This window comes from Cervus canadensis, chromosome 4, assembly GCF_019320065.1.
Source record: "Cervus canadensis isolate Bull #8, Minnesota chromosome 4, ASM1932006v1, whole genome shotgun sequence".
NCBI lineage: Eukaryota > Metazoa > Chordata > Mammalia > Artiodactyla > Cervidae > Cervus > Cervus canadensis.
In genome coordinates this window covers 102,711,396-102,737,601 of record NC_057389.1, presented here as the reverse complement: position 1 = coordinate 102,737,601, position 26,206 = coordinate 102,711,396, and the positions used below count along the sequence as shown (strand labels likewise).

Here is a 26,206-nt window from a genome sequence, read left to right as displayed (position 1 = left end):
TTGTCTTCATTTATCCCTCTCCTCCTTCCCCTTTGGTAACCATAAATTTGTTTTCTATGAAAATTTAAAAAAAAGCTATAACCGACCTAGACAACATATTAAAAAGCAGAGACATTACTTTGCTGACCAAGATCCGTTTAGTCAAAGCTATGATTTCTCCAGTAGCCATGTATGGATGTGAGAGTTGGACCATAAACAAAGCTGAGCACCAAAGAATTGATGCTTTTGAACTGTGGTGCTGAAGAAGACTCTTGAGAGTCCCCTGGACTGCAAGGAGAACAAACCAGTCCGTCCTAAAAGAAATCAGTCCTGAATATTCATTGGAAGGACTGATGCTGAAGCTGAAGTTCCAATACTTTGGCCACCTGATGCAAAGAACTGACTCATTTGAAAAGACCCTGATGCTGGGAAAGATTGAAAGCAGGAGGCAAAGAGGATACAGAGGTTGAGATGGTAGAATGGCATCACCAACTCAATGGACATGAGTTTGAACAAGCTCCAGGACTTGGTGATGAACAGGGAAGCTTGGCGTGCTGCAGTCCATGGGGTTGCAAATAGTGGGACACAACTAAGAGACTGATCTGTGCTAAACTGTCCTGTGAACAATAAAGGTTTGAACTCCAAGGGTCTAATTATACATGATTTTTTTTCAATAAATTCATATTACTTAACCAAAACCAAAAAATTTTAAGGATTTTTTAAATCTTATTTTTTAAAATTATTTGGGAAAAAAAATTATTTGGGCCATTTTTAAAGTCTTGATTGAATTTTTTACAATATTGCTTCTATTGTTTTATGATGTGATTTTTTTGGCCACAAGGCACGTAGGATCTTAGTTTCCTGAATCCAGGGATCACCTCCCTGCAATGGAAAGAGAAGTCTTTTTTGTTGTTGTTTTTTTAATTAATTTATTTATTTTAATTGGAGGATAATTACTTTACAATATTGTGATGACTTTTGCCATACATCAGTATGAATCAACCATAGGCACACATGTGTCCCCTCCACCTTGAACCTCCTCCCACCTCCCTCCCCACCCTATCTCTGCAGGTTATCACAGAGCCCGCCTTTGGGTGCCCTGTGTGACACATGAAACCCGCACTGGTTATCTATTTTACATGTGGTAATGTATATGTTTCAGTGCTATCCTCTCAAATCATCTCACCCTCTTCTCCCACTGAGTCCAAAAGTCTGTTCTTTACATCTGTGTCTTGGAAGGAGAAGTCTTAACCGCTGAACCACCAGGGAAGTCCCAGGGGCACTCTTTAAAAGAGTCTGGAAGTCAGTCTTGAAGCAGCAGAGATGTGTGATTCTGTTGGCCTTGAAGGAGGAACCAGTCCACGTCATGATCTGCCTATGGAAAGAGGCGGCCTCTGGGAGCCAAGAGCCACAGGCCTACAGCTTCAAGGAGCTCAGCTCGAAAGGAGCATGGATCAGGGCTCTGAGCCTGTCCATGAGATCCCAGCCCCAGCGGCAACTTGTAGGGCCCTGAACAGAGAACCCAGCCACATTATGCCTAGATTCCTGATCCACAGGCACTGTGAGAGAATAAAAGGCTGTTCTTTTCAGCAGCGAAGTTTGTGGTGATTTGTTACTCAGTGATAGCTCACTAAATCACTAATTAGTGATAGCTCACTAATCCCTATGAAGTAGTCTTGTCAAAACCGTTTACCGTGTGATGATGAGGTGTCAATGTAGGTTCTTCAAGTGTGACAAATAGACTGCTTTGGTGGGGGATGTTGATAATGGAGGAAATGCCACATGTGTGGGTGGAAGGGGTATGTGAGAAATCTCTGTGCCTCCCACTCAATTTTGCTGTGAACCTAAACTGCTCTAAAAACAGTCTGTTTAAGAAAATGTTTGCTCTAAATCTAATCGTTTAAGACCAGGGTTGCAGATTGTAAATATTTTATATATATATATATATACATTTAAAAGTTATTTGTTTGGCTGTGCCAGGTCTTAGTTGTGGCGTGTGGGATCTTTGACCTTTGTTGCAGCATGCAAACTGTTTAGTTACTGCATGTGGGCTCTAGTTCCTTGACCAGGGATCAAACCCAGACCTTCTGCATTGGGAACATGGAGCCTTAGCCACTGGATCACCATGGAAGTCTCAATATTTTATATTTTAAACAAATAAAATAACTATATAATAAAAGTATTATAAATGTTATATACAATATAAATATATATGTTTATTGTATGCCCGTATAATACACACAGTATTAAAGTATACAGTATAAATAAGCACAAAGAGCCAGATTGTAAGTATTTTTCACTCTGGGTTCATACACTCTCTGTCGCTATAGCATGAAAACAGCCATAGGTAATATGCGAATGAACAGGCATGGCTGTGTTTCAATAAAACTTTATTTACAAAAACAAACATGCAGACTGTGGCTTGCTAAGTCCTGCTCTACAATATCTATGAGACTAGAGACAAAGCAAACGAATGCAGTGCAGTGGGTGAACAAATCTTGATTGCATCCTAGTTTGAAGAAACAGCTAATTAGGAATGTTTTAGGACTAATTAGAAAAATTAGGAATGCCTATTGTTAGTTTTGGCAGGTGTGTGCAGTTATGTAGAAGAATGACCTTATTCCTTAAAGGTGCCTCCTTACATAAGCACTGAAGTGTCTTGATATCACCAGGGCCAGAATTAGGGTGAGGAGTCTGTGCAAGTACAGGATCAGAATCCAGTTTTTTTGAAAATGTTGGTATTTTGTTCAACATGCATTTTTATTCATTTTGATTTAAAAGTTATGGTGACCCAATGTCTGTTTTGATGGTCGAATATTTTTGGTGCCCTTTAACTTCGTGTCTGAGTGCTCCCTCCACTCTTCTCACCCTAGTCCCAGCATCACTTTGAATTGGTTTAGCAGGAGATTGGCAGCAATAGGGCAATTGGGGAATCTCAATAAATACATGTTCATTGTCTTCAATATTGCAACTTTGCTGTGGGTTTGAATGTTTTCACACAGAGTTAAGCAAATTTAAAAAAAAAACTCTAGACTTCTAAAGTTAAAAACTTTAAATTAACTAAACCCCACCCAGGGACTTCCCTGGAAGTCCAGTGGCTAAGATTTGGCACTCCTAATGAAGGGGACCCAGGCTCAATCCATGGTCAGGAAATTAGATCCCACATGCCACAACTAAGAGTTCTCATGCCATAACTAAAGATCCTGCATGTCACAAGTAAGACCTGACACAACCCAATAAATAAATATTTTAAAAATAAATTTAAAAAATAACCCCCCCTCAAACTCATAGATACAGAAAGCAGATTGGTGGCTGCCGGAGACAGGGGGTAGGGTTGGGTGAAATGGGTGAAGTTGGTCAAAAGGTACAACTCTAGGGGGCAGGAAATGGGGAATTAAGAGCTGTTTATGTGACCAGATGTTCTGATTTGCCAGTGACTGAAGGGTTATCATAACATGGGGCCTTGCTTGTAAATGGCATCAGTTCAGATCAGTCACTCAGTCATGTCCGACTCTCCAACCCCATGGACTGCAGCACGCCCAGCCTTCCTGTCCATTGCCAACTCCTGGAGTTTACTCAAACTCATGTCCATTGAGGCGGTGATGCCATCCAGCCACCTCATCCTCTGTCATCCGCTTCTCCTCCTGCCTTCAATCTTTCCCAGCATCAGGGTCTTTTCCAAGGAGTCAGTTCTTTGCATCAGGTGGCCAAAGTATTGGAGTTTCAGCTTCAGCATCAGTCCTTCCAATGAATATTCAAGACTGATTTCCTTTAGGATGGACTGGTTGGATTTCCTTGCAGTCCAAGGGACCCTCAAGAGTGTTCTCCATCACCACAGTTCAAAAGCATCAATTCTTTGGCACTCAGCTTTCTTTGTAGCTCAACTCTCACATCCAAACATGACTACTGGAAAGTCTTGTATACAGAGTCACCATGATCACCATACTTTCTGATTTTTACCTTATAGCCTCTGTTCTATTTGATTTCCTTGCCATGATAATGTATTATTATTTGTGTAACCATGTAATAAGGAAGCTGACTTCTCACCAAAAATAACTTATGATAAATAAGTCCTGAAGGTGTCATGTACAATCTGGTGACTATAGTTAATAATACAGTGTTGTATATTTGCTGGATTCAGAATTGCCAGGAGGAATATCAATAACCTCAGATATGCAGATGATACCACACTTATGGCAGAAAGCGAAGAAGAACTAAAGAGCCTCTTGATGAAAGTGAAAGAAGAGAGTGAAAAAGTTGGCTTAAAATTCAACATTCAGAAAACTAAGATCATGGCATCTGGTTCCATCACTTCATGGCAAATAGATGGGGAAACAGTGGAAACAGTGAGAGACTTTATTTTTTTGGGCTCCAAAATCACTGCAGATGGTGACTGCAGCCATGAAATTAAAAGACACTTGCTCCTTGGAAAAAAAGTTATGAGCAACCTAGACAGCATAGTAAAAAGCAGAGACATTACTTTGCCAACAAAGGTCTGTCTAGTCAAAGCTATGGTTTTTCCAGTAGTCATGTATGGAAGTGAGAGTTGGACTGTAAAGAAAGCTAAGTGCCGAAGAATTGATGCTTTTGAACTGTAGTGTTGGAGAAGACTCTTGAGAGTCCCTTGGACTGCAAGGAGATCCAACCAGTCCATCCTCAAGGAAATCAGTCCTGAATATTCATTGGAAGGACTGATGCTGAAACTGAAACTCCAGTACTTTGGTCATCTGACGTGAAGAACTGACTCATTTGAAAAGACCCTGATGCTGGGAAAGATTGAAGGCAGGAGGAGAAGGGGGTGACAGAGGATGAGATGGTTGGATGGCATCACTGACTCAATGGACATGAGTAAACTCTGGGAGTTGTTGATGGACAGGGAATCCTGGCATGCTGCAGTCCATGGGGTTGCAGAGAATCAGACACAACTGAGTGACTGAACTGAACTGAACTGAGTTGTATATTTGAAAGTTGCTAGGACAATAGGTCTTAAAAGTTCTTACCAAGAAAAGAATGAAAAAATGTCATTTGCAGCAACATAGATGGACCTAGAGATTATCATACTAAGTGAAGTAAGCCAGACAGAATAAAAAGACAAATATATGATACTGCTTATATGGGAAACCTAAAAAAAAAATACCAATGAACTTATATACAAAACAGAAATTCGCCCACAGTTTGCGATTAACATATACGTACTACTATTAATATATATAAAATAGGTAACCAACAAGGACCTACTGTATAGCACAGGGAACTAAACTCATTATTTTATAATATTCTATAAGGGAAACAAATCTGAAAAAGAATACACACACACACATATATAATGGGTTGGCCAAAAGGTTCATTCAGATTTTCCCATAACATCCCAAACAAACCTTTTGGCCGCCCCACTATATATGACTGAATCACTTTGCTGTACGCCTGAAATAAAAACACTATTGTAAGTCAACTATGTGTGTGTCTAGGTAGTCACTCAGTCGTGTCTGACTCTCTGCAATTCCATGGACTGTAGCCCACAAGGTTCCTCTGTCCTTGGCATTTTCCCAGGCAAGAATACTGGAATGGGTTGCCATTTCCTCCTCCGGGGATCTTCCCGACCCAGAGATCACACCTCCTGCATCTCCTGCATTGACGGGTGGATTCTTTACTACTGATCCACCTGGGAAGCCCAGTGTTGCCTATTAACTACACTTCTTGTGATCATTTCATAATATATACACATATCGAATCATTATGTTGTACACCTGAAACTAATACAATGTTATATGTCACGTTTCATTTTTAAAAGGACTCTCTGGAATTTAATATAAATTAATCCCTGCTGTAACTAGAGGATATATTCCAATTGTCCTGGGACAGCCAGCTTATTGTAGTTGTCCTGGAGTAATTGTTTGGATCACTCCCTTTCACTCTCAAAAAGTGTCTCGGTTTGGATAGTATGTTAATACAGTCCTCTTGGCACAATAACCATGCTATCACCCTGGCTCCACCACAGCTGGGGAACTTCAAGCAAGTCACTCCGCTACAAAGCACTGTACTTGTCAAACATTCATAGCAACCGAACACTTTCATAAATGAAAACTCTCTACAGAAATACCACGGTAAGCAACAATTCAAAGTAGCATTTTATTAGTAAAAAAAATTATTTCCTATGGTCAAAGTAGTGTTTACACATGAAGCAATTGATTCTCACTGAGGCTGTTGAGATGGACACTCATATTTTAAACCAGAAGTTGTAGCTAAATCTTATTTATGCATTGGATAAACCCCTGATTCACAGAGACATGGTGCAAAGAGTAGCTTTTTTTTTTTTCAAGGGCTCCCCTCCCCTCTAAGTTAAATGGAGATGGCAGGAAAATCCTATGTTAGTTATTTCCAACACCTTAAAAACTGCTACCCAATGTGTATTTTTAAATTGCAGTTATTAAACATTTTTAAATGGAATTTGATGCTAAGTAACATCTGCAGAACTGTCAAAGCCCTCCTTGGAGCACTAGTTTTAAAAATGGCTGAATGAGACCATTGGTCAGGTCACATCCAGCTCAAAAGTCTCTATTTCTAAGGCTGTTTTTTTTTTCTGTTTGGAATTCAGTTGGAGGTGGGGGAGGAGGAGAGGATGGAATAGCACCTTGAAGGTTTGGACTCTGCTATCCTTACAGCAAAAGCCCCAGAAGCAAGTAGGGGCTTTTAGAAGGCTGCAGGCAAAAAAAGAAAAAGCCATTTAAGTGGAGCAGAAAACAGTCAGACTTTTGAACTTGCACAAGGCCGAGATCGTCCAAAAGCATGGTAGGAAGATGTTGGCAGCTTTATCCATCTGCTTCCAAGAGCCTCCAGTTTTTAAGATAAAAAGCATCTCTAGCCTCAGAGTTTGAGAGTCAAGGAGTATAGATGGAAGAATGATAACAAGTTTACTGTTTTGACGCCAAGTTGGGTCATGATGAACTAGAGATCTGAGCCAGGTGTGCCTATAAGTGCAAATTTGAGCCAATTGCCAACTTCGTTAAAATGAGGACATTTCTCATAAAAATACAGGTTTCTGGCTTTCCTTCTGACAACAGGAAGCTCTGGCACCAGTGGGCTGCTCTCCCCAGGGTCATTCTGGGGTAGACTCAAGGTTCCCGCGTCTCATGCCAAGACAGAGCAATGCCCTCCATGTTTGCATTGTCACCATCATAATCTGCTGGTCACCCAGCGCACAGCAACCATCTTGATTACTTGTTGGTCCCTGTGGGCATTTGGATGTGCCACCCATGGAATTGATGGTTGTGCTTCTGGGTCTAAAATTAGAGTGAGGTGGTCCCAACAACAGTTGGGACAGGAAAGCTCTGGATTCTAATTTCTCAGAGTTCTCTCGCGCCTCAGGCTCATGATCTTGAGCAAATCACAGCTAACTCTGCAAGGCTGTTTCCTTATCTGTAAAATGGAAGCAGAAACTCCTGCCCTCTCTGCAGTATGGGCTGTGATAAGGATCAGACCATAGCACCTGGTGCTTTATAAACTATAAGGGTCTATGGTCCACGTTTGTGGTTTGGTTGGTCTCATATCCATCCGTCCCCATCTTGACTAGCACCCCAGTTACCCTGGGGAGTAGCCTCTCCCCTTCTCAGTCTACAGAGTTGGGCGGTGTTGACTCCAGCCTCAGTCTGGATAGACGTGGGGTCAGGATCGCCAAGCAGAGTACTGCATTTTCCTCAAAGATAGCTTTGTGTTCTGGGATTGGTGTGTGGACTAATTGGGGCTAACAGATTTAGAACCAGGGCGCTTTGGTTCAAACTGCTGGAAAGAGACCTACTTTTCTGCTGAACTTGGCTGTCATGATGCTAATCTGGGGGCGGACCTGAGAATAGAGCTGAGGAGAGAAAACAATGGAAAGATGGTAGGAAACAAGATCTGAGTCACGTAACTGGAGGCTTCGAGTCCAGACATATATCAACACATACTTTCTTTTTGCTTCAGTTAGACTGAATGGGACTAGCTAAGTTGGCGCCACAGGGGGGTTTTACACCAGCAGGCAGACTTGTGAGCGTTTGTTTGATTTAGATTCATTTCCCTGGGCACTCTCTGATCTCAAGTCCTGGAGGGCTCCCGCAGCAGCTGCCAGCTCTTCTCTCTGCCTGGATTTGACCATCCACACTGCTTTCTTGAAGTTCTTGAGAGGGTCCTGTTGTGAGATTCTTGATGAAGGGCACTGGAAACGCTCGCGGATGAGATAGCCATGTCTGGAGGGGGCAATGAAGCCATTGGAGGTTGGGATGATCCTGTTCACCATGGCGTGGACAAACTGGACAGCCAACAGTGTGCCTGTAGGGGGAAGTGGAGAGATGGGTACACATGGTAGAAATGCAGCCACAGAGATCCAATCTCACACATTTGAGAGTTAGCTGCATGGGGTCAAATTTCTTCTATCCCCCTTACTGGCTTAGGCATGACAGCAAAATTCTCAGCCCCTCTTGCTTCATCCACAATATGGGAATGATAACTGAGCCTACCTGCTTAGGGGAATTCTGAAGATTTGAAGATGTTATGCATGTCAAGTGCTAAGTATCACTTTCATCCCAGAGTGAATTCAGTCAATATTATTATTGAAGAAGGAGTGGGAAGAGAGGTTGTGAACCTGTGCAGGATGGGCTTTTAAGGCCACAGTCCACAGACCTTAGCTTCTGAGCCATCTGTGACACTGTGCCAGGCATCTTTATTACACTGTATTAGAATTCAAGGTATTCAATTGCAGTGTATTAGAGTATAACTATTCAATTATACTGATTCAACCACAGTGTTTTCAGGTATAATGTATTGGATTACAATATATTCAACTCTATCTGCTATTCATTCAGCCATTTACTTGCTTTACGACCTTGAGAAAATTCCTAATCACTCTGAACTTAAGCTTCTTCATTTGTCAAATGGGGATAGCAATAAATCCTACCCCTCCCTGACAGTGTCATAAGGGTTCCTTTCTCCATGGGAGAATGTGACAAAGGTACCCATGGGGAGCAGGTAGACCAGCTTAAACCACAGCCCACTCCATCTCTCAGAGCCTCAAATTTTATAAAAGGCAGGTGTGAACTGAGATAATGAAATGACTTGGTGACAGTATCCAGTACACAAGAAATGTTAACTTCTGTTAATATGTCCTTAGTGTGATGTTAAACAGAATGTGGAGTTTTCAAAGTGGTTGATCTTAAACAAGGTTCCCCAAACATTTACAGGGCCTGAGAAAAGAGAATGAATGAAGGTTAGCATCCATAAGATACAATATGTAAACACTGTAAATCCAGCTAATAAACTATTATATTAAATGAAATATATTCCATCCTTCTACATTGTTTGATATACCTTCAGAACACCTGGAAGGTCAGGTTTGGGTTGAGGACTCTCAGGCTCTTCAGTTCCATGTCCGAATATAACGGTGTGGGAGACCCCAGCTGTCTGTGACTGTCCCCTTCTCTTCCCACATCCAGCTCCATCCTACATCCCTAGGGGGCCTCAGATACATACATGTGAATCCCCACCCAGCTCAAAATCCAGACTCCATGCATACCATTCCACAATCACCCTCCCAGCCTGGGGGTGTGCACACTCAAGGCACAGCCCACTTTCAGAAGGATAGACCTGGGAAAGAGGCCCACAGAGGCCCTAAAGAGGGCTCCTGGGGCAGGTGGGGAGGGTGTTATGGAGTTCCAGGTTCCCAGAACATGGGTTCTAAAAGAAGAGGTATAGCTCCAGTTGGGCCTGTTCCCTGAGGCTGCAGATACCTACCCCCCAAGCAGATGGACCCAATGAGAGGAGGTCAGAGCAGAGCCCTCTAAAGGCAAGGATCCAGAACAGGGTCTTTTGTCTCCAGATCTAAGCTCAGTCCTACCCTCAAAGCAAAATGACTCACCATCCAGCACACTCCAGACAATTATGGAGCGATCTTTCAAGCCTGCATAGACATACTTGTCATCCTTGGAGAAGCAAGCACATTGGACTCCTATACAGTAAGAATTCTGTAGAAAAAGATGATGGGATCTTGATTTCAGAACTGAAAGACACCTAGGAGTCCAGCCCCAAGGCACTTGTATAAGAAGCCAGACTTGTAAACACCTCTTGGGTGATGCATGTGTGCTAAGTCGCTTTAGTCATCTCTGACTCTTTGGGACCCTATGGACTGGAGCCCACCAGGCTCCTCTGTCCATGAGATTCTCTAGGCAAGAGTATCAGAGTGGGTTGCCATGCCCTCCTCCAGGGGATCTTCCTGAACCAGTGACTGAACCTGCATCTCTTATGTCTCCTGAATTGGCAGGCAGGTACTTTAACACTAGCACCACCTGGGAAGCTCCTTCTTGGGAGACGGAACAAGTTAAAACCTGGAGAGATGCACAGCATCGATATTCCTTGGCCCAAAATACATCTTCAAAGAGATTGGTTTGAGGGGATTAGTGACATTTTGCATTGGAGAACAGGAATTATAGGATTTAATTTCTTAAATGATCTTGGTTACACAAGTGTTAGCTCCGATTGTATTTAATTAAAAGCTATATGCTAAATGAAATTAGGAATCCTAGAACAGAAGAAGGGAACTCACTGAAAAACACATGATCCTGGACTTCCTTGGTGACACAGTGGGTGGGAATCCACCTGCCAATGCAGAGGACCCAGGTTCAACCCCCGGTCCGGGAAGATTCCACATGCCATGGAGCCCCTAAACCTGAGCGCCACAACTACTGATCCTGCATGCTGCAACTGCTGAAGCCCGTGTGCTTAGAGCCTGTGCTCTGCAACAAGAGAAACCACAGAAATGAGAAGCCTGGGCATCTAAAAGGAGAGTTGCGCCATTCATTGCAACTAGAGAAGCCACCACAATGAGAAGCCTGGACACCTCAGCTAGAGAGTAGCCCATACTCGCTGCAACCAGAGAAAAGCCCGAGCAGCAGTGAAGACCCAGCACAGCCAAACATAAATACATACATAAAATATTTGAAAATAAGTAAATGTTGATATTTTATTTTGTGTGTATTTTTCGCATTTACTTTGATTTTTTTAAACACTGAACTAAACCATTATTTCTCTGGATGGCCAAGTTTTTTGGCATCCCCTAAGACTCTCCCCTGGAGGTGAGGACCTCTCTCACTTGACTCATACTAGTCACGACCCCCGTTGGCCGCATATGGTGTACCCTTAATACATAATGCCCAGCATCTGTTTCCTAATGCCAGGACGTGCACGTGCTGTGGCAGGCTACCCACCGTGTAGCTCATCTGGAATTTCCACTTGCACACCTGCAGGTCCCAAAGACACAACAGGGCCTCCTCGGACCCGCTGACTGCCAGCTGCTCTTTGTGGCTGACCTCCACGCAGGTGACTCGGCTCCCATGGGCCTCCAGAGGAAACACCTTGGAACTCACACACTCATAAAGGAAGAGGTCACCGTTGATCATGCCGTAGATGACGCGATAGTCAGCCAGAACGGCCACACTGGCTATGGTGGCAGGCAGTTGGGTATAGAAGGTGTATACTGGCCCATCGATGACTGGACAGGGGTCCCCCGGGCTGATGTCCAGCACCAGGACGGTGCTGTCATAGGCAATGGCCAGGTGGCCCTCGTCCTTACTAAGAGCCATGCAGTTGACGGCTTTCCGGGCCTCTGGAGGAGGGATACACATCACGTCTTGTCTGGAATTCAGGGGGAACACCAGGACAACCCCTGAAACGAGGCCAGTGAAAAGGAGGTTGGCCTGCTCGGCGACCTCCAGACATCTGACCTCGTTGGAGGTGTCCAGAGCATCTTGCTCCTCACCTGTTATAGAGAGAAGACCGCATCAAGAATGGATCAGAGGGACACTGGTTCCCCTCTTTAAAGGATTTTAAAAAATGCTTTTGTTACCCTTCAACTTGGCTATTGCCAGTCTCCCTGCTTTCACAATCCCGCTCACCAATCATCCAAGCTTTAAAATATGAAAATCACAACATCTCACTGCCCTGCCTCAGACCCTCTGAAGATTTCTCAGAACCAATATACATGCCTTTCTCTGGTCTTCAGAACCTCTCATCCCAAATGTTTCCTTTTGCCACCCTCTGTAAAAGGGTAGGAGAGTAAATATTTTTGCCCCATATGCTCTCTGCTGTCAACACTTAACTCTGCTGGCACAGCCCTGAGGCGGCCACAAACAATGCGGAAACAAATGTGTGTCTGGATTTGGCCCCTGGGCTGTGGTTTACTGACTCCTATCTCCTTGCCCACCACCTTACTCTGTTTCTTCACATCCTGCTCTCCCCCACGACGAGCAGGCAAGCACCTCAAAATCTGCAACTTCATCTGTCTTGCTCCCTGTTAACTCCCAGAGTTTGGCCCCAAGACTAGTACTAAACCAATCCAGACACGAACTTGAGAGTGAATCTCTTTTCTCATTTTATGATTAGCCAGGCGGAAGATTGAAGGCAGGAGGAGAAAAGGACGACAGAGGATGAGAAGGTTGGATGGCATCACCGATTCAGTGGACGTGACTTGGTGACTGAACAACAGGAATTTCTATGCCTCCACCCACCCAGTGGGGATTGAGCAGGTATTACTGCTGCCATGCCCAGATCCAAGACCTCATGGCTGTTGAGTGAAGGAAGCACCTCGTTTAGAAATGCCTGGGTGCTGAGCCCACCACCTAGGATGGCCAGTGACTGCCTGCTATGGGAGTAAAAAGGCTGGTCCCTTTGCTTCAAGATGGGACAGGTGTGAAGTGCAATTCATGTCCCCGGGCTCCTTGTGGAGTCAGGCTGAGACCAGCCCCATGTTCAGTGCTGCTCCACCCAGCCTGCTTCCTTACTCTCTCCTCCTGGGAGTTCTCCTCTATATGCCACTTGTGCAAATGTCCCCATCAGGAACCCTGCCTCCAGGGAAGCCTCAACTAAAACAGGAATTGACAATCAAATAATCAATGACCACAAGCTAGAAATTTGTAAAATCAAGTCCTGTCTTCTATCAGCCACTTTTAACCCAACTGGAGTGGGGTGTCACACACTGAATGTTTGGGTCCTACCCCCAAATATGTGTTAAGTCCTAATCCCCTAATGTGATGGTGTTAGGAGGTGGGACCTTTGGAAGGTGATTAGATCAAGAGGGTGGGGTCCCCATTAATGGAATTAGTGCCCTTGTAAGAAGAGACTCTAGAGCTTGCTTCTTTCTCTGCTCTCTGCCATCGGAGGGCACAGTGAGAAGGTGGCCATCTGCAAACCGATCAGTGGGCTCTCGAAAGACATTGATCTGTCAGTGTCTTGATCTCAGGCTTTCTAGCCTCCAGATCCATGAGAAATGAGTGTCTGTTCTTTAAGCTTCTCCTTTTCCTGTCTATGGTGCTTTGTTACGACAACCCAAAGAGACCAAGACAGGGGCTTCAGTTCTTACCCGCGCAAATGGCTGTGCTTAAATCTTACAAACCTTCTGCCAAGGCCCAAATGCTGACTTTGTTTTTGTCCCCGGTTTTAGGGAAGTATACGTAGCTGCCATTGTGTGACACCGCCGTGAGGCCGGTGCGGTCCAGGAACGGGTTACAGGCCCTCGGCTTCTGAGCGCAGGTGAGGTCCCAGACTTTAAAAGATGACGACTGACGGGAAGCAGATGCCACCAGGGCCCCAGCCCGGGCCAGCAGGCTCACGGGGGCCCCGACACCGTCCAAGACGTCCAGCAGAGTCCCCTGCGCTGACAGACTCCACACCTGCGGATGGAAGTGGAGGGGCAGGGCTGACTTCTTCCTTATGCTGCTGTAGTTTAGGAATATTCTGAAGCTCGCTTCTCTGCCTTAGATAAACTTTCAGGCTGGAGTTCAAGGGCCCTCACATTTCCTCACCCCCTCAAACTTCCCTCCATCTCATCAATCAGCTACCATGGCGGTTCTCAAAATGTGTCCTGGGGAACCCCTGGAAGTTACCCTCCAGGTGGTTCTGCAAAAGGGGAGTTTCAGGGAGATCTACAGAAACACAATTATTTTTGCAGTAATTTAAGAGGTCATTTGTCTTTTTACACATTCGTCCTCTCATAAATGAGCAGTAGAGTCTTCGAGAGACCATGGAATATGTTATCACAACAGATGGGAGAATGTAGAATCAAATATGAGAATCTGATTGTCTTCTATGAAGCCAGACAAGAAACAGATTTGCCAAAATATGAAATGATAACACTTTTCATGATTTTTTGGTGTGTGTTTCAGAAAATAACAACTGTTTTCACAAAAGCCTGTTATTATATTCATATGTCATGTTGAGGACTTAATGGAGAAGTATTTTTAGATTTTGGCATTTAAAATTTTAACATGGCAAGTATCAATAGATACTAAATGCAATACAGGATCTGAAAAGTGACATTTGTGGAAAAACTGGTGAAATAGGATCAAGGTCTGTAGATGAGTTTTGTCCCAAATGATATTGTCCCAATGTTAATATCTTGGTTTTGATAATGAGATCAATGTGATATAAGATGTTAACCCTGAGGATAGCTGATGAAGAGTTGATACGTATGGTTTTATGTTTTAAGGAAGAGTTGCAAAGAGACCCAGAGAGTACTCATATATATATATGTGTGTGTGTGTAATCATTTGTATATGTACATACATATACATATATGTACATATATATGTGCGTATATATAAATATGTCCAATCCTGCTCCTCTGAAAGTCATACATATATATATGGGGCTTCCCTGGTGGCTCAGGTGGTAAAAAATCTGCCTGAAATGTGGGAGATCCGGGTTCAATCCTTGGGTCAGGAAGATCTCCTGGAGAAGGGAATGGCAATCCACTGCAGTATTCTTGCCTGGAGAATCCCATGGACAGAGGAGCCTGGTGGGCCACAGTCCATGGGGTCACACAGAGTTGGATGACTGAGTTCCTAACACACACACACACACATACATATGAGTACTATCTGGGCTTTCTTCACAACTCTTCTGTAAAACCTAAAACTATTTCAAAATAGATCATTTGTTAAAAATATATGAATCATGTTGATATAGTCCACATACATGAAAGCCCCTTGAAGGTTCTCAATAACTTTAAAAATCTAAAGAGGTCCTAAGACCAGAATGTTACTGTTATTGTATTACATGCTCCTCTCCCCAGCTTGGAGAACTTTGAGCTTAATAGGAATCTTTTCCCCATCTCCCCAGCCCTGCTCCTCTGAAAGTCAAAACCTTCCCAGTATTTTAGGTTTAGCGGGAATGTTCTCTCTTTTGTTGAAATGTTTTAATAACTCCCCCTAGGTCTGTCTCTGAGTCCCAGAAGACCACCTCCCCAAGTCTGTCCAATGACCTGCCCTGTTTTTCCTGCACTAGTTTTTGTGGGTTTCTGTATTTTGAAGCCAAATGATCCCTAAAGAACCATACTTTGGGACTTCCCTCGTAGTCTGGTGGCTAAGACTCCTTGCTCTCAGTTCAGGGACCTGGAGATCCCATGTGCCACAACTAAGAATTTGCATGTCAAAACTACAAGATTCCACATACTGCAACTAAGTCCTGGAACAGCCAAATAAATAAATATTTTTGTTTAGAAAAAGAATCATACTTTCTTTTCCAGAGGTGAAGGTGAGGATGATGGGCCATGCATCTCCCCCTCACCTGAATGAGTGCATCCCGGGACCCGGTGACAATCAGATTGTTTTCAGGACCAAAAATGGCTGTCTCTACCACATCTTCATGTTCAAGGTCAGTGGCCATGAATCGATGAAACCCTTGTGCATCTTCCAAAAATATCCTCACGGAACTTCCAAAACCTAAAACAGCAGAGACCAAGATTATACCTTTCAATCCTTGAGGAGTTTGAAAGTAATTGAATTCAATCAATTAAGATTTTTTTTGAGCACCTACTATATGCAGGTGGAAAGAATACAGTAGTGAAAAAGATAGACTAGGCCTCATCCTCATAGAGCCTACAGTTGGGGAAGGGTGAGCACAACAGTGATCAACAACCTCATTGAAAACCGTGAAGTTATTTATTATCACAAGGCTATGAGTTTTCAGAGAGCTGGTTCTGCCTGTTTGGGTTGCTCGTGGTCTCCCAGAAAAAAGCTGGGCACATGGTAAATACATTTTGAAGATGGAAGGAGGGGTGGAAGGGCAGGAGGAAGGAAGGAAAAGAAAATGTGTTAAGGGCAATGAAGTCAGGGGCTGGATGCCATGAGAAAAACAGGACTCAGAGACACACATAGCACAGAAGGCAACATGAAGATGGAGGCAGAGACTGGAGAGATGTGGCCATAAGCCAAGGAATCCTGGCAGAAGCTGGAAGAGGCAAAAAACAAACAAGTGAAGAAAAAACAACAGCTTTAAAAAAAAAGGATACTTCTCAGAAGACTTTGGAGGTTGCCAGTCCTACCAATGCCTTGATTTTGGACTTCCTGACACTAGAACCATGAATGAAGATATTCTGTTGTTTTAACCACCAATGCTTGTGCGGTAATTTGTTGTAGGACATTTGCATTGCTTTTAGAGAGATGAAGAGGTGGCGGGCACTGGAAGAGGGGGGAATAGTATGAGACACCCAGAAGGAAGGAGAGGCCTGCTGTGTTTGAGAGAAGCATGGAAGCCAGTGTGGCTGGAGCAGAAGGAAGAGGAGGTGAAGGAGAGGAAGGAGGGGGCAGGTTTAGCAAAACAGCAACAGGAACCTCCTTGGTGGTCCAGTGGTTAAGAATCTGCATTTCAGTACTGATGAACCTATTTGCAGGGCAGCAGTGGAGATGCAGACATAGAGAACAGATTTACAGACACGAGGTTGCGGGATGGGGGCGATGGGAGAGAGGAGAGGAGAGCAGGGACACATATACACTATCGTATGTAAAATAAATAGCCAGTGGGATAGCTGGGTGGCTTGGGAACTCAAACCGAGGCTCTGTGACAGTCTGGAGGGGTAGACCCCCGTTAAAGTCATGCTGATTTCATGTTGGGTTTAGGGGTCTATTGCATTAAATAAGACATATTAATAACACAAATGCCACTATTTCTCTTTACCTTTTAAAATGGGGTCACAAGAACATTCACAATACAAATATGGTTCACATTTGTAGTTTTCATTACTGGACAGCGCTGGTCTAAAGTGTCTTGGCCCCTGGAAATGGCTTTGTAAAAATCAGACTGAAGGATTTCCCTGGTGGTCCAGTGGCTAAGACTCCATGCTCCCTAAGCAGGGGCCTGGGTTCTATCCCTGGTCAGGGGACTAGATCCCACACGATGCAACTAACAGTTCACAGGCTGCAACTAACGATCCCACATGCGACAATGATCAAAGGTGCCGCCTGTCACAACTAAGACCCAGTGCAGCCAAATAAATAAATTGATTAATCTTTAAAAATTGGACTGGGACTTCCCTGATTGTCCAGTGGTTGGGAATCCACGTTGCAATGCAGGGGATGAGGGTTCAATACCTCGTTGGAAAACTAAGATCCCACATGACGCAGAGCAACTAAGCCCATGTGCCACAGCTAGAGGGTCCGTGACAGTAATAAAAGACCTCACATGATGGAAGGAAGATCCCACATGCCGCAACTAAGACCTGATACAGCCAAATAAAAAAATAGAAATGAACATTAAAAAAAAATTAGACTGATCTAAGGTGGCTCAGACGGTAAAGAATCTGCCTGCAATGTGGGAGACCCGGGTTCGATCCGGGTTGGTAAGATCCCCTGGAGAAGGGAAGGGCTACCCACTCCAGTATTCTTGCTGGGGCATTCCATGGACAGAGGAGCCTGGCGGGCTACAGTTCCTGGGTTGCAAAGAGTCAGACAGACTGAGCGAATACACTTTCACTTTCAAAGACAGTGAAAGTGATCTGTATGACGCAACAATGATGGATACACATCATTACCCATTTGTCCAAACCCACAGAATATACAACACCAAGAGTGAAGCATAATGTGAGCCGTGGACTTTGCATGAGGATGTCAGTGTCGTTTCATCAGTTGCAACAAACGCGCCGCTCCGGTGGGTGATGTTGAAAATGGGGGAGGCTATGTGTGAGTGGGAGCAAGCAGGTACCTGGACCTCTCTGTGCCTTTTGCTTAGTTTGGCTGTGAACCTAAAACTACTCTAAAATTTTTTTCTTTAAAAATAAAATCAGGATATGGAGCACCTGTTTCTCACCTCTACCAGAAAGCTTGGGAATCCAAGCTTGCTTCAGACTAAGTCATATGTTCCTATAACCCCTGATTCTTATCTGAACATGGCACCAACCAATCTTTCTTGTGGCTACCTAATCACTTATATTTCCTGCTAGCCTGGAAGCTCCTAAAATCAGGGGTTGTGTGGGCTGAGTGTACTCTATCCTCTCACCCCATGCCTCTCTATCCCTGTAGCTCTCAGGCAGGAATAACCACTCTCACTTCAGAGATAAGGGAACAGAATTCCAGAAAGTTTCAGAGATTTGTCCAGAACAGGGGTTGACAAACTACAGCCCATGGGCAAAGATTGGCTGGTCATCTATTTTTATATGTGAGCTAGTAGCTTTTAAGTTTTTTCCATCCTTGAAAAAACTAAAATAAGATTACTATTTCATAACACATGACAATGGTATAAAATTCAAATTCCAGCATTTTTGAAAGTATTTTTTCTTAACTCTTTGGCCACACTGCATAGCATATGGGATCTTAATTCCCTGATGAGGGATTGAACCCCTGCCCTCTATATTAGAAGTGTGGAGTCTTAACCACTGGGCCTCCAGGGAAGTCTCTCAGCATCCATGCAAATTTTATTGGCACACAGCCATACTCACTTGAAACATCATCCATGGTGGCTTTTGCATTACCAGGACAGGGTTGGATAATTATGACAGCTATGAGGCCCTGTGCAGAAAGAATTTGCCAACCCGCTTCCCCGTTTCCCCAGTCCCCTCTCCACTTCCAACCAAATCTGGAGTTGCCGCCTCATGACTCCAAATGAGAGCTAGACGCTACCTGCAGCAAGAAGAGACTCATCTTCAGAGACCACCAAGAACGCCACAGCTTCCGGAAGCTTTTCCAGCAGGCTGTCTCCTTCGGAGGAAACCTGTGCAGAATCAAGGATGCCCATCAGGCATTTCCACCAGGTTAAGGGTTTAGGGTCAAGGGCTTGTGTGTGATGCAAGGCTCCGCCACTCACCAGCTCTGTGATCCTAAGGAAATTCCTTTGGCCCCAGGCTGCCTCAGTTTCCTCATCTGGTAAGTGGGCGATGACCCCAGGACTGCCTCACGGGGCTATCGTGGGGTAAGACGTGCATGGGATGGAGCCTTCTGTCTCTATTCAACCCTCCCAAAGTGGGAGTGTTATTACTACTGTTGATGTTATTGTTGTAACCAACTCCGGGACCCGGCGACTATCACAGCACTCTAGTTTTCTGCCCCCAAAGGAGCTCAGAAATCATAAATAAGATCGAAAGACAGATTGTAGCTGAAAGAGGGCAGTACCGTGCTCCCCATTCCTGAGTTGCAGAGATGAAATTTTGTTCAGCTCTTAAAGGAAGGTTTGGGTTTATTTTTGGTTGTTTTTGCCTGAAGCAGGGGCAGGAGGAAGTTAATTTCTGCAATGGTTGTTGATGAAATACAATTTTTATTTTAAGGCAGGACAAGAAAAAATTAAACATAAAATTCTCTCTCTGTGTGTTAGTTTGGGCCTTCTCCCTCCTTAAGGGGCAGTGTGTGTCTGCCTGACAGAGTAGCCAGCTCTCCTCCAAGATGGGAGTGCCTACTCAGCCACAAAGATCCATTTTTCTTTCTTCTTTTTCTTTTTACAATTTGTGCTTTAATTTTGAGGGAAATGGAGACAGTAGGATGAGTAATTCTTTTCCATAGATGTTTCACTGTGAAAGAGAGTCTTTTGAAGGTTCTCGTTGGTTATCTATCATATATAATGGTGTATATATGTCAATCCCAACCTCTCAATCAGCGTTATATTAGTTTCTACGAACACACAGTGCAGCAAAGTGAATCAGCCATACGTGTACATAGAGGGCTTCCCCGTGGCTCAGCGGTAAAGAATCTACCTGCAATGAAGGAGCCGCAGGAGACACAGGTTCGATCCCTGGGCTGGGAAGATCCCTTGCAGGAGGGCATGGCAACCCACTCCAGTACTCATGAAAGGAGAATCCCATGGACAGAGGAGCCTGGAGGGCTACAGTCCAAAGAGTCGCACAGAGTCAGACACGACTAAAGCAACTTAGCACACACGCACACATGTATCCACTCTTTTTTAGATGTCCTTCCCATTTCGGTCACCACAGAACATTGAGCAGAGCTCCCTGTGTTATACAGTGGGCCCCTGCCAGTTATTTATTTTATACATGTATGAGTGTTCAGTTGCTTAGTCATGTCCAACTTTTTGTAACCCCATGGACTGTGGCCCTCCAGGCTCCTCTGTCCGTGGGATTTCCCAGGCAAGAATACTGGAGTGGGGTGCCATTTCCTTCTCTAGGGGATCTTCCCAACCCAGGGATCAAACCCACATCTCCTGCGTCTCCTACATTGGCAGACGGGTTCTTTACTGCTAGCATCACCTGGGAAGCCCCTCTAAAAGGAGAGTAGAACCTAAATAATATTTAACCTTAGAAAGAAGATGCTTCCTTTGAGCCTCTAGTGCAGGGGTCTGGATCAATTTAATCTGTACTTCGAGTGGACTTGACTGCTTCTTTAGTTTAAGTTGATTTTACCACTGTCTTCAAATGTTTTGAAAGTAGGATCAAGACTTTCTCCCCAGCAGGGCTAGGATCTGAACATTAGTGAGATTCTAGAGACCCCTAGTTCTTACAACCCAGTCACCATCCTTCTAAAGAGCAGAATTGATCTCTCTTCAGCCTGACCACCAGCTTTTTGGGGGTGCTGGGGATTATTGTCCAGTCATGCCAACAGTTTTCTGCCCCGATATACATGTTTCTAGGGATCCAGTTTGAGTTCTGCCAGAAAAAGACACTGAGAGTAGTATTTGAGTGTGACTAGTTTATTTGGGGGTTGATCCTAGCAAACACTGGTATAGCGTGGAGAATTGAGACAAGGAGTCACAGCCAATCAGTGTGGCTCAACAAGCAGGTACCAATGCGGGCAAATGTACGTGAGTCGTGCTGGGGATGCTCTGAGAGAGAGAGCAGAGTTTGCATCAGAGTTGCCCCCACTTAGGGATCAAGAGCTGGGTGGGTTTCTACCCCCCACCTCTCTTTCAGATTGGGTAGAGCGTCAACGCAGAGACCAAGTGTGCGGGTGTGGGGAGAGAGGGACTGGGAAAAAAAATAGACTCAACTAGCTGCAGGGTCCCTGATGTGCAACTGTAATATAAGTGCCTGACATCAAGCTTTTTGACTGCTGAGGCATCCATTTCCAAAGACATCCATCTTGAATAAACAAATTGGCAGCTGCTAGCAAAACCACTAGATAAGGAACCAGGCTGCCCACCCATGAAGGTGCCTCTTTCAGAAAACTCTGGGAACCAAGATAAGTGACCACTTGGATGACACTGCCTTCCCCTTCCTACATCCTAACCCGTATGTTTTAAATTTTTCAACAAAGATTTGATCCGCAAAAGGCTTGGCACCCCACCCTCAAAATTGTGTGGCCCTCAGGCATGCTATCTACCTTCCTCGAAGTTCTCTGATGGTTTTTAGCTGAAGTGCATCCCATGATGATTAAAAAAAAGAACCACAAGAGCCGACCCAGTCATAAATAGGGGCTCCATGGGAGAAACACATTAGAGTCCCCAATGAGTGATGTGTGCCCAGGCGAGCACCACAGGCATTCCTAACCGAGGGCATTACCATCAGTAGCTTGGGGACCGACAGAATAGCCTTCTGAATTGAGGGGACTGGAATGGGGCATCACAGATGAGTTACACAGGGAGAAATCTGAACTTAACTAACATCGTATTTTCAGTTTACTCCAGTGTTATCCTACTGCCCCCACCCTACCCCGGCCAATTGGAAGCCTGAAGAGGTGCCCACCTGTTCATCCCTTTTAGTGCCCTGGATGTAGTTTCCATGTTTGCCCCCATTTTACAGATGAGGAAACTGAAGCTCAAAGAAGGGCTGAGTAGCCCAAGCGTACAACTCGGTAAAGGTATAACTGGGATTTTCCTTTTTTTTCCGGTTTGTCTTTGTTTGTTTGCTTATTGAAGAATAGTGGATTTACAACATTGTGTCAATTTCTGGTATATGACAAAGTGATTGAATATATATATTCTTTTCCGTTATAGTTTATTACAGGTTATTGAATATAGTTCCCTATGCTATAGAGGAAGGCCTTGTTGTTTATCTATTTTATATATAGTAGCTTGTATCTGTTAATTTCAAACTCTTAATTTATCCCTACCCCCCATCCTCTTTCCCCTTTTGGTGACCAAAAGTTCATTATCTATCTGTGAGTTTCTTTCTGTTTTTTAAATAAATTCATTTGTATCATATTTTAGATTCCACATATAAGTGATATCGTATGGTATTTGTCTTTCTCTTTTTGGCTTACTTCACTTAGTGAGATACTCTCTAGGTCCATCCATGTGGCTGCAAATGGCATTATTCCATTCTTTTTGTATGGCTGAATAGTATTTCATTGTATATATGTACCACATCTTCTTTATCCATTCATCTGTCTGAAGGACATTTAGGTTGCTTCCATGTCTTGACTATTGTAAATAGTGCTGCAATGAATATTGGGGTTCATGTATCTTTTTGAATTGGAGTTTTCTCTGGATTTACGCCCAGGAATGGGATTGCTGGATCATATGGCAACTCTAGTTTTAGTTTTTTGAGGAACCTCCGTACTGTTTTCCATAGTGGCTGCACCAATTTACATTCAGGACTGGGATTTTTAAACCCAGTGGGTCTGACCCTAGAGTTCATGCTCCTTGCTAGGCTGCAGGATATTAATGAAAACAATCAGTGACTGAAAGAGTGATGGGAAGCAATCAAGAGACCTGATAAAAGGACTGAGATTATCTTCAGGATCACATTTGGTGCCTTGATTGCTCAGGGAGGCTATGAGGCATGAGGTCCAGAAATCTGGACCTTAAAACCTTTTATTTTGCATTGGAGTATAGCTAATATACTATACTGATGCTGAAGTTGAAGCTTCAGTATTTTGGTCACCTGATACGAACAGCTGACCCATTGGAAAAGTCCCTGGTGCTGGAAAAGATTGAGCAGAGAAGAAGAAGAAGGCATCAGGGGATGAGATGGCGGTACAGCATCACCAATGCAATGGACATGAACTTGGCAAACTTCGGGAGATGGTAAGGCACAGGGAAGCCTGGTGTGCTGCAGTCAGTGGGGTAGCAAAGAGTCAGATACAACTGGTCAACTGAACAACAACAACACAGCCAATTAACAATGCTGTGATAGTTTCAGGCGGACAGCAAAGGGACTCAGCCACCCGTATACATGTACCCGTTCTCCCCGAAACTTCCCTCCCAACCAGCTGCTGTACATTGAGCAGAGTTCCCGGTGCTGTAAAGTAGGTCCTTGTTGGTTAAGGGATGATTCTTTAGTGGCCATATTTCTCCCTTCCTGAAACTCTCACCTCCTCAATAGGACACGCAAAACCCTCTGTGATCTATTTCCACTCCACTTCTCTTTTCTCTGTAACACCAAGCGTGTTCCTACCACCTCACCACGCAACCCCCTATTCCCTCCATCCTTGCTTATTCATCTTAGTAATCCTTTCTACTTCTGAGGCTGCCTCCCTGGAGAGGAACCTTCCAAGACTGCCTCTATCAGAAGCATTTGTCCCTTCACCCAAGCAAGAACATGCTATTTCTACCTCTAGTGAAAACAGACTCTGTTCCTCTTAGTATGACTGTAAGTCGTTGGAGAGCCTGGCTCCCTCCCTAGACTGAGTTCCTCCCCAGACTGAGGGTGTGGTTAGACTCTTAGCTCTATAGCCCCCTAGTGCATGACGTGGTGCCCTTGTCCATCCACCCGCAACTCTGATATAACTCAATCTTGGTGCCCCATCCATATCCCCTCAATGTACTCCTCTGTTCCTGAAGGGTGCTCACTGCACTCCTGAAACTCTGCGCTGGGAGGTTGTTCTTTCTGACCTCACTCCCTCATACACTTGGCCCCTGTGTTAATGCTCCTGGGAGCAGCCCTCACCTAATCATTGATGGAGCTGGTAGATAGAAACCCAAGTCCTATCCCCTCATCAGGGACACTTCTGATAAATGTTCTATATTTTCTCCCAGAGCATCTGCAGAAAGACTGAGCATCAACAGTTGCACATTGGCCAGCCCCCAGGAGACACCAAGAGATGTTTCCTGGACTCTGCTGAATTGCAAACCCCTAGAATGAAGAAGCCAAGTGTCATTCATTAAAAGATCAAAGGTGATGAAATAATGCCATCTGCAGCACATGGATGGACCTATATGACATCCCTTATATGTGGAATCTAAAAAGAAATGATACAAATGAACTTATTTACAAAACAGAAACGGACTCACAGATTTAGAAAAGGAATTTATGATTGCGGGGAGGATGTAGGGAAGTGATAGTTAGGGAATTTGAGACTGACATGTACCTACTGCTATATTTAAATGGATAACCAACAAGGACCTATGGTATAGCCCAGGGAGCTCTGCTCAATGTTATGTGGCAGCCTGGATGGGAGGGGATTTGGAGGAGAATGGATACACATATATGTATGACTGAATCCCTTTGCTGTCCGCCTGAAACTGTCACAGAATTGTTAATCAGGTATACTCTTAATATGAAATAAAAGGTTAAAAAAAAAAGACCAAAAGTGAGATGGTTTCTCCCAACTTCTAGGTCATCTTAACACTTTGGAGCTGAATTAATGTTGACTCAGTCAACATTAGTTGCTTACCAAAGAGATGGAGCCTGTGCTGGACCCGGTAACCATCCTTCCTTGTTTCTGGACTGAGACCCCACAGGCAAGTGTATCTTCTTTGACGCTGGACAAATGTTGCTTCCTGTGCAGAGTTCCCGTGGCTGAGCTCCACAGACCGATCATGCCACCCTGGGACACAGTCAGCAGTGTGGCCTGGAAAGCCAGCACTGCCATGCATACCCAGGGGTCAGAGGCATCCCCCAGGATACGAAAAATCAGCTCTGCAGTTTCCAGGTTCCAAGCACTGATCTAACAGAATGATGAAAAGACAGAGCCATGTCAGAGGGGGACCTAGACTGCAAGTTTGCCAGAGTCAAATGCAAGACCTGTTCTTTTTTCTTTTTGGTCATTGTAATTAAAATCTTTTTACCTTTATACAAATTTTAACGGTTCCTTTCCATTTATTTGTTTTTGTTCAGTCGCTCAGATGTGTCCGACTCTCTGCAACCCCATGGACTGCAGCACGCCAGGCTTCCCTGTCCTTCACAATCTCCCGGAGTTTGCTCAAACTCATGTCCATTGAATTGGTGATGCCATCCATTTATAGTTATTACAAAATATTGACTATATTAAAACCTGCTCTTTTTTAGAGTTTATACATTTTATTGTCAACACTCCCATCAGTTTAACGAAAAAGGAGGGAAGGACTTCCCTGGAGGTACAGTGGATAAGAATCCACCTGCCAATGCAGGGAACATGGGTCCTATCCCACTAAGCCTGTGTACCACAACTACTGAACCCATATGTTGAAATAACTAAAGCCCGTGTGCCTAGAGCCTGTGCTCTGCAAAAGAGAAGCCACTGCAATGAGAAAGAAGCCCATGTACCGCAACAAAGAGTAGGTTCTGTAAAGCCTGGGCACAGCAATGAAGACCTACTGTAACCAAAAATAAGTAAATAAATTTAAAAAGAAGTAACCAGCAAATTTTTTTTTAATTTAATTGAAAAGAAAAAAGGAGTGGGGAAGTGGAAGGGATCCTGGAATGGATTCTGGAATGGCAAAAGAACATTTGTGGAAAAACTGATAAAATCCAAATGAAGTGTGGAGTTGAATTGATGGTAATTGTCCATATTAATGTTTAGCTTTGATAAATGTACACTTGTTATATAAGATGTTGGCATTGGAGAAAGCTGGAACAAGGCCATACAGGAACCCTCTCTACTATCTCTGTAGTTTTTCCACAAATCTAAAACTACTGGGAGTTCCCTGGTGGCCCAGCAGTTAAGAATCCACCTTTCAATGCTGGGGACACAGGTTTGCTCCCTGGTCAGGGAACTAAGATCCCACCTGCCATGGGGCAACAAAGCCCATGTGTCTCAACTAGAGAGCCCACACACTCTGGAACCCGGGCACCACAGCTAAAGAGAGGCCCGCAAGCCACAACACAAGATCCTGCAAGCTGTAACTAAGACCC

The 26,206-nt window shown here is 44.2% G+C and overlaps 1 protein-coding gene across 1 annotated transcript in view; it reads right to left on the bottom strand.

Annotated features, from left to right (window-relative positions):
* Positions 1-6,083: 6,083 nt before the first annotated feature.
* NWD1 (NACHT and WD repeat domain containing 1) overlaps positions 6,084-26,206 on the bottom strand; it is a 65,097-nt gene continuing 44,974 nt past the window's right edge. Inside the window, exons 11-17 of the mRNA XM_043464442.1 lie at positions 24,768-25,040; positions 18,891-18,981; positions 15,565-15,719; positions 13,394-13,670; positions 11,211-11,761; positions 9,866-9,971; positions 6,084-8,283 (exon numbers count right to left, since the gene is read on the bottom strand). Of these exons, the coding sequence (XP_043320377.1) occupies positions 7,982-8,283; positions 9,866-9,971; positions 11,211-11,761; positions 13,394-13,670; positions 15,565-15,719; positions 18,891-18,981; positions 24,768-25,040 (1,755 nt within the window). The 3' untranslated portion in view covers positions 6,084-7,981. The remainder of the gene's footprint in view (positions 8,284-9,865; positions 9,972-11,210; positions 11,762-13,393; positions 13,671-15,564; positions 15,720-18,890; positions 18,982-24,767; positions 25,041-26,206) is intronic.